At 37.9% G+C, this 9,016-nt stretch overlaps 2 protein-coding genes across 2 annotated transcripts; both read left to right on the top strand.

Annotated features, from left to right (window-relative positions):
• The first annotated feature begins 1,132 nt into the window (after positions 1 to 1,132).
• On the top strand, positions 1,133 to 2,085 carry LOC107678714 (ovarian cancer G-protein coupled receptor 1-like). The gene is made up of 2 exons (XM_016474084.1): positions 1,133 to 1,376; positions 1,454 to 2,085. The coding sequence occupies exons 1-2, from the start codon at positions 1,133 to 1,135 to the stop codon at positions 2,083 to 2,085; spliced, it is 876 nt and encodes a 291-aa protein (XP_016329570.1).
• Positions 2,086 to 5,240: 3,155 nt separating this feature from the next.
• LOC107678733 (psychosine receptor-like) lies at positions 5,241 to 8,804 on the top strand. The gene is made up of 2 exons (XM_016474111.1): positions 5,241 to 5,338; positions 7,689 to 8,804. Exon 2 carries the CDS (start codon positions 7,699 to 7,701, stop codon positions 8,740 to 8,742), a length of 1,044 nt encoding a protein of 347 aa, XP_016329597.1. The 5' UTR covers positions 5,241 to 5,338; positions 7,689 to 7,698; the 3' UTR covers positions 8,743 to 8,804.
• Positions 8,805 to 9,016: the final 212 nt, after the last annotated feature.

Here is a 9,016-nt window from a genome sequence, read left to right as displayed (position 1 = left end):
AAAATGTTAGTATCCGAACAGTTAATGGGCACCATTGACCCTTCTATAGTGGGAAAAAAAAAAATTCTATGGAAGTCAACGGTGCCCATTAACTGTTCGGATACCAACATTTTTCAAAATATCTTCTTTTGTGTTCAACAGAAGAAAGAAACTCATACAGGTTTGGAACACGTGGAGGGTGAGTGAATGATTTTCATTCTGGAAGTGAACTAATCCTTTAATATGATCACGAACCATAAATTTGGGATCAGTCGCCATTTATGTATGAATTTACGTATTTATTTGATAGGATTACTTCCCATACAATTGCAATCACTCCATTACATATTTACATATTTATAACATATGGTAAGTGATCCTATTTAGACCACCCAATCTAAGTTTTCTTTTTAATGCCTAATCATATATATATATATATATATATATATGATTAGGCATTAAAAAGAAAACTTAGATTGGGTGGTCTAAATAGGATCACTTACCATATGTTATAAATATGTAAATATGTAATGGAGTGATTGCAATTGTATGGGAAGTAATCCTATCAAATAAATACGTAAATTCATACATAAATGGCGACTGATCCCAAATTTATGGTTCGTGATCATATTAAAGGATTAGTTCACTTCCAGAATGAAAATCATTCACTCACCCTCCACGTGTTCCAAACCTGTATGAGTTTCTTTCTTCTGTTGAACACAAAAGAAGATATTTTGAAAAATGTTAGTATCCGAACAGTTAATGGGCACCATTGACCCTTCTATAGTGGGAAAAAAAAAAATTCTATGGAAGTCAACGGTGCCCATTAACTGTTCGGATACCAACATTTTTCAAAATATCTTCTTTTGTGTTCAACAGAAGAAAGAAACTCATACAGGTTTGGAACACGTGGAGGGTGAGTAAATGATGACAGAATTTTCTTTCTGGAAATGAACTAATCCTTTAAATAAACAAATAAATATATATCCTGGAAATCAACAGTCATGCTGTCCTAGTTCTTTGTGAAACATGATTTGCATGGCTCATTATTCCGTGAATGCAACGCCTACTCACATTACACGGTACAAAAACACTGGAAGTACCTGAGAGTAGCATTCATCTCCTTTCGAAAAATGATACCTTAGCGTCTGCCATGGACCCGAACACTTCTGTAAACTGTACTATCTCTCCGCATGGACACGCGGTGGAGCAGTACATGTACCCGGCAGCTTACTCGCTGTTCTTCATCATTGGATTTCCAGCAAACTGTCTGTCCCTGTACGTGGCCTGGGTTCTGATGAAGAAGGACAATAATTTGGCGGTTTATCTGATTAATTTGTCAGTCGGAGATCTGCTGTATATCCTCACTCTACCCGTTTGGATCATGATGGCACTCGGCAATGCGGTGAACGATGGTCTTTGCAGCGTTATAGCGGTGGTCATGTTCAACAGCTTCTACTGTATGTGGGTTCAGGGTTCCTGTGCTGCATCTCTATGGACCGATATTTAGCCATCGTGTTTCCGCTGCATTTCACACGTGTGCGAGAGGTCAGAACTGCAGTACTGGTGAGCGTCATCGTATGGCTGGTGGAGATCGTGCTTCATTTGGGCCTTCTAATCTACACGGAGGCGATCGGGAACTTTTCTGCCAGTCGTATGTGCGAGGAGCCGATGATAATGAGCGCCGCCGCCGCCAACGTGGCCATCACACGCGCGGTCCTGGGATTTCTCATTCCTGTGCTCATTATGAGCTTCTGCTTCGAGGAGATCATCAGGGCGCTGAAGAAAAGCACATCCACTGTGGTCAGCGAACGGAGGAAGATTTGCCGCCTTCTCTTCTCTCTCCTTTTCACCTACTTGTTGGCTTTTACGCCCTTCCAGGTGGTGATGTTCATCAGAGGACTGCTGGAGCCTGGAAACTGCAGCATCGCGAAGAATCTCAGAGACGTTTACATGGTGTTTGTGGCTACGACTACTATAAACAGTGTTTTAGACCCCATCCTTTATTGTCTCATAAGTGACAGTGCCAAAATTGAAATTAAAATACTTTTTAAGCTCTGTGAGGAGCAATTCAGTAAGATGTATTCATCTGTGATGAAACCCTGAGACTCCAAATATACTGTATATTAATGTCTTGACAGACTCTTAAGATCTTAAGCCTGTAAAGTCTGACATATGAAATTATAGTCAGAAAAATAAAATTTTTTGAAATGGAACAGTTTATTGAACCTTCAGACAAAAAAAAGTTTGCTTACATGTTTTTGTTGAGTATCATATTTGATACATCAGGCTTGTATGACTCATATAGTGTGATATAGTGAGAATATGGAAAGGAAAACAGCTCAATTTCATTTAGACAACTGAGTAAAAATACGCCATTTGGCGCAGATGCCGATATTTATATAGACAAAAAGATGAAATTCTGTTGCTTGTAATGTAAATCAGTGAGATCTTTATAACAGTAGAGCAGATACTGACATAAAATGATATAAATCTCAGTCGTCACTCTATATCTCCAATAATCTGTCTCAGTAAGATGAGATTGAAATGATCCAAACATATAATGCAGTGATTGAGAGCTGAAGAAATAACCGTGAGATGTTCTGGAGGCTTGTGAAGATCATTCCTCCGCTGAGGAACAGTGAAAGTAAAGCTTCTGGAAACAAACGCTCCTCAAAAGATCCTGAGGATCAGATTTGAGACTCTAAAGCATGATTGATGGAGAATCAAGTAAAACCGAGCTGCCTCAGTGCAGTAAATGTTCATCTGGAAATATGACTACAGTTATTCTGATGTTTACTTGATACAAATCAGTCAAGATTTGACAGTAGAAAAACATGTGAAGCTCCAGCTGAAGGATTTTTACTTGATTAAAAAGTCAATCAGACAACAGAAGGCATAGAGTAGATGGTATGAAACAGGTTTTTCAGCTAAATTTTGATCATGTTGATCATTTAGAGGCCTTGCCAATTTTTGTATCAAATATGATACAGTGGCTTTATAGGGTTAAAAACCTAAAGGTTTCTGTTTAAATAGTTTGTATACGAATATAAATTGTGAATACGTGTGAAATTATTGTTTTGATGACTTCATTGATATTTTGAGTTGTGGAAAAGAGTTATATACAAATGAGCAGGCGAAACTTGTGCATTTCCGTGCATTTGTTTGGTGTGTGTATTTGTTTCCAGAAAAGAAACGAGAGTTGTGAAACATATCTTATCTGCTGCAACAAAGATGCAAACCTGTTATCGAAACTTCATCTGTGGTTTCTGAGAGATGTTTGACTTCACCTGTTCATCTGGCAGAAATGCAAAATAAACCACTGCTATAAAAACACTTGATGTAAGAAACTAAAGGAATGACTCACCTAAAAGGAAACCTCTGTCGTTATTTACTCACTCACTCACTCACTCACTCACTCAAGTTGCTTAAACCTGTATGAATTTCTTTCTTTCTACTAAAACAAAGAACACAAGCAATGGGAAATTTAGCAGAATGATCATACAGCTCTTTTGACAATGAGTTTGCTCTACTTAAAGGGGTCATAGGATGCTACATGCACTTTTACAAGTTGTTTGAACTGAAATGTGTGTTGGCAGTGTGTGTACACAACCACCCTATAATGATGATGATCCACCCAGTGTTTTTTTTTTATCTCGTTAAATGTTTTCCCCTACATAGCAGTCGTCCTTTACTCCCGACATCTGAGCCGCTGAACTCGCAGTGGATTACATTGTTTCTGAAGGGAATGCGCCCCCGATCTACCTAAATGTGTCTATGTTCGCGCGAATCATTCGTGACCCAGCCTCATCTACAGAAGAAGTGAGTATAATATTTTGTAATGAATCTTTGCAAATCGCCTTTCCTAATAATATGCTAATTAGCAAGTTTCACGATGAATGCAGCTAAAGTAAACAGTCCCTCAGAGAGCAGCTCGGAAGAGAGGAGCGGGGTCAGCAGAGCTCATTAACATTTAAAGAAAAATGCTACAAAAACGGCTTGATCTGAAAAGAGCTGTTTTTTGACGGGGTAAAAAAGTGTTTTATACACGACCATTGAGAAATTTTAACCAAACTATGTTACAGACTTTTCATTAAGCCCCTACAGAATCATATCAACTTGTGGCAAATGGGCATCCTATGACCCCTTTAAAGGGCCTTCTATGATTTCTATTTCACTATATGACACCAAATTGATTTAAGTTAAAATACTTTAGCTTACACTCCTATAATCCTGGGTTATTTTTTAACCCAAATGGTGGGTTGAGCCTTTTGGGTCATTTTTTTGGGGTTATTTTTTCAGTGTTTGGGTAGTTTTTGTGTTTCTCAGATCCTGGGTCATACGTAGCCCAGAGGTTGAGTTATTTATCGCTGTGAGTTTGCGTCCTCTTCGGGAGAGAGCAGTTCTAAGCTCCATTGAAGTGATGCATTTCTTCTGTAAAATACAGGTTTGTGTACATTTTATTTTATCTATAAAATCGTTACTGTGCTTGCAGAGCACTGTGAGTCACCTAAACGAATGTCGCGACGGTCTTTTCGCCTGATGGAAAAGCCTGATGCTTTGCATAAAATAACCGATTTTATTCATAAAGATACAGAATATAAATACTTTGGATGTTAAAATATGTCCTCAGAGCTGTTTACTGTTTGTTTATGGGCAGGTTATGGAGGCAGTCGCAGCTTGTTTCGGCAAAGCGCCGTTACGGTTGAAACAGAATAACAGAGACTGGCCGATTACACGTGAATTACTTCTGCTTAATGATGAATTCTTTCTTATAATGTTTGTTAAACGAGTTTAAATATAGGCAATATGTATAGCCTACGCATTAAAAACAATATAAACAATGCTGTAAATGATGTAAATAGAGGAAAATAAAGGAAGTTATCATGCAAACCAGTGGTTGTGTGGAGTATTTTACAAAAGTTATCTGTAAGTTAATCTGTAAACATTATTTGAAGTAAAAAAAAGTTAGTCTTATAGTAAAAATTAATCAACCCAGTTTGCTGGGTAAAATTAACCCAACATGTGTTCTGTCCTATATTTATCCAGCCCAAATTAGGTTGTTTTTTAGAGTGTAAAGTCCAACATTTTACTTCCTTTATGAAAAAGCCCATATGTAGTAAACAAACTGGTAAGCAGAAGAAACATAAAAATAAGTTTGAGCAATCATAGTGTCACTTCTCGAGTGTTTGGTGGTTTCTGCACACTGTGGTTAAACAAGGAAGTGATATTTTTCGTATTTCCTCCCCTGTGGAGGAGATCGTTGTAATGTGCAGTTCTTTCATGTATATCTTTGTAAATCTTATCATATTTTCATAATTTTGTCCAAAAACAAGATTCCTGAATCGCTGCACTTATGGTGAGTTTAGATTTGATCCTCTTCTGGTAAAATTCAGCACATGTTTGGTTGGTTGATTTATTTCAACATTCTAGTGAAGCTACAATGTTATTCTAGTAATATTAGGGCTGTTTTGTGATAGATATTGTGGGACAGTAAATAAATCCACTTAAAGGGAAAGTTCACTCATTGTGTCATTATTTACTCACCCTCATGTCGCTCGACTCATGTGACTTTATTTCTTTTGTATAAGCAGATCTTAGTCAGAATATTGACGCCACTCTTCCGTACAGCAAAAGCAACCAGTGACTGTTAAGCTTAAGCTTTGTAAAAAAGTCCATATATTACAATCTTACAAGTCTGTATTACAAGGAGGGTACATTACAAGTCTTCTAAACAAATATGATAGTTTTGTGTGAGGAAGAGATGAAAATATAGCTCTCAAATGGCTTAAAAAATGAAATGTGATACTTTGCATTACAGAAATAAATTAAGTTTTATAAAAGAGACTGACCAATATGGGTTTTTGAGGGCCGATGTCGATATTAGGAAGTAAAAAAGGCCGATATCGATATATCAGATGATAATCTTTATGTGCATATTATAGTACAGTACCAGTCAAAAGTTTGGACACTTTCCCATTCGTGTGTCCAAACTTTTGACTGGTTCTATATATAGAATACAATATATACATAAACAGAATATATATAAACACTTTTTTTTTTGTAATAATCAATCAAATGTGGTGATCAAACATTTACAATGACGTGACAAATATATGTAATGGAGGCAGGGTATTTAACAATTTAACAATAAACTTTATTATCCAAAATGAGTCTGACATCAGTGCACTGAACAGTCAAGTTGAAGTTTATTCAACTTTATTTCAATTGAATTCCATTCAACTTTATTCAGTTGAAGTTTATTTCACTTCGGAATTTCGGATTTTCACTACGCAAATAGTGTTTCTTCACACACAGACGAAACTTACTAGTGAAGTGTAACATAATATACCTCTGTAAATAAATACTATTTAAATTCACGTCTCAGGGTATTTAACAATTTAACAATAAACTTTATTATCCAAAATGAGTCTGACATCAGTGCACTGAACAGTCAAGTTGAAGTTTATTCAACTTTATTTCAATTGAATTCCATTCAACTTTATTCAGTTGAAGTTTATTTCACTTCGGAATTTCGGATTTTCACTACGCAAATAGTGTTTCTTCACACACAGACGAAACTTACTAGAGAAGTGTGACATTATATACCTCTGTAAATTAATACTATTTAAATTCACGCCTTGCGCACTTTAATGCCCTTTGAATGTAACATGTACGTTCCCTTCGAACTGGAATCATGGCAGAATATCCTGTGAAGTCCACTTCGCAGGGCACTTACGGCTGAATAGAGCAAACCTCTGAAGTGATAAGAGAAACATACAAAATGTGCATAGCGGGGGGTCGCAAGGAACAGGATTAAGAACCGCTGCTTAATAGCATTGCGTCTCTCCAACTAGGTGACAGCGTAGCGCTAAATCAACATTCAACAAACTCAAGCCACCTGTATTTGGTGCGTATCCACCCCGCCGTTACAGAGATATGGCCGTTCAAAGTTTCAATGGTATTCCATACGCTTTAAAGCATTTCATCCAGGTCGCTAGTAGCAAAAAATGGAGCGCGCTCAGTTGGACAAACTACGTAATTACACCATTTTCAAGCATTTTATCTGCGTTTTATGTTCTGTAAAAACAAATGTCCTATCAGTGGCATATCTGCGGCATATACGGCGATGCCAATATGTCTGGGACAGGTTCATATCGGCCGATTAAATTGACAGACCGATAAATCGGTCGGGCTCTATTTTATAATATGTTAAAATTAGCTATTAAAGCAAAATAGCTATTTTAAATTATTATATTATTGTAATAATATTTCACAATATTACTGTTTTACTGTATTTTAATCAAATAAATGCAGCCTTGGTGAGCAGCAGAAGAATCTTGTTTAAAAATCTCAATTTAAAAATGTAAAAATCTTACTGACCTCAAACTTCTAAATCTGCTATCATATGACCGTGAGCTCAGCAGCATCCATCCACATTCACTTATAGCAGCGGTTCTATAGCAGCATTTTGTATTTTCTCTTATCGCTTCAGAAGTTTGTTCCAATCGACTGTAAGTGCCCAGCAAAGTGGTGTGATGCAGGATTAAGAACTGCTGACTTATAGAAAATAGCAACATGAAAAGAGGTTTGGAGCAGTGGTGAATAAGTTTTGCTACAGTTTTGCATGAACAGTTTGATTCATAATTGCTATTCCACTGTGAAGTAAAACTCTCACATAGTAAAAAATGTTTTTATTTCTAAACTAGCTGCCTTGAGATGAACATAATGGGCGAATTGATGAACACCTCCAGCCTGAACGAATCAGATGACTGCTACCCATCCGCATATCCCGAGAAGACGGTATTTGTAGCCCTCCATCTGGCTGTGATCCTGATCGGCATCCCGTCCAACGTCTTCTTCCTGTTTGTGTCGTATCGGCTCATCCGTCAGAAGAACGAGCTGGGTGTCTATCTGTTTAACCTGGCTCTCTCGGACCTCTTGTTTATCACGTGCTTACCAGTGTGGGTTCGATTCACTCTTTACGACGAGTGGCCTCACGGGAAGACGATGTGTGTCATTTGTGTTTTCCTGCTCTTCACGAACTTCTACACCAGCGCTATGCTTCTGAGCTGCATTGCGGTGGATCGCTACTTAGCCATCGTTCACCCGCTCAAATTTTGCACTTTTAGAAAACGCAAGACTGCGGTCAGCGTGAGCATTGCTGCTTGGATTTTTACTGTCATATTCAACGCAATGACCATGCATCCAGACAGTGTCTACAATGAGCAGTACTCAATCTGCTTGGATATATTTCCTTTGCCCCAAGCGCAAAGATTGGTCAACATTGCTCGTTTTGTAGTAGGCTTCCTCATTCCCGCATTGGTGGTGGGTTTCTGTTATTGGCAGATATGTTCGGACGTGAAGAGAAACCAAATGCTTGTGTCAATGGAGCGCCGGCACGTCTTCAGGCTTCTTGGAAGCATTTTGTTGACCCTTTATTTGTGTTTCGGGCCTGTGCACATCATGATGGTTTTGAGGGTTTTTCTGGAGGATTGTCCGTATCCCAACTGGCTCTTCTTCGGATATAAGGTCAGCGTCTTCCTCGCGATGCTCAACTGCCTGGCCGATCCACTTCTGTACTGCTTCATGAGCAGAACGGGTCAAGCCAGCGCTTCAAATGTGTTACTTATCCTCAGGAGAACGTGGAAGAAAGAGTGTCAAAAAGAGACGGAACAACAAAACAACCAAATTCTTGGAAATGGTACTGTTCCAATCACAAAAGCACCCTTTAGGGCTGAATTCAGCACTGACCGCTTGTGATTGGATCATGTTGATGTTTATATATGCTACACTGTATTAAAAAAAAAGCTTTACAACTTTACAAGCTGTACCTTCAAACACAAACTGTCTGGCTTAAGCTCATTTGTCTAAAACAGCCAGGTTGTACAATGTTCAAACAAACTCTTCCTTTATTAAAAATCACTGAAAGAAACGATAAGACCTTTTTAATAAAGGATAATATGACATTTAAACACAAAGACTGATCCATGAACTGTCTGTCAGCATCAAGAAAACGTACACTTATGAAAAGCCT

This window comes from Sinocyclocheilus anshuiensis, unplaced genomic scaffold, assembly GCF_001515605.1.
Source record: "Sinocyclocheilus anshuiensis isolate Anshui unplaced genomic scaffold, SAMN03320099.WGS_v1.1 scaffold208, whole genome shotgun sequence".
In the NCBI taxonomy this organism is placed as follows: domain Eukaryota; kingdom Metazoa; phylum Chordata; class Actinopteri; order Cypriniformes; family Cyprinidae; genus Sinocyclocheilus; species Sinocyclocheilus anshuiensis.
The sequence above is the reverse complement of the archived record's forward strand: the minus strand, read 5'-3'. Positions and strand labels throughout refer to the sequence as shown.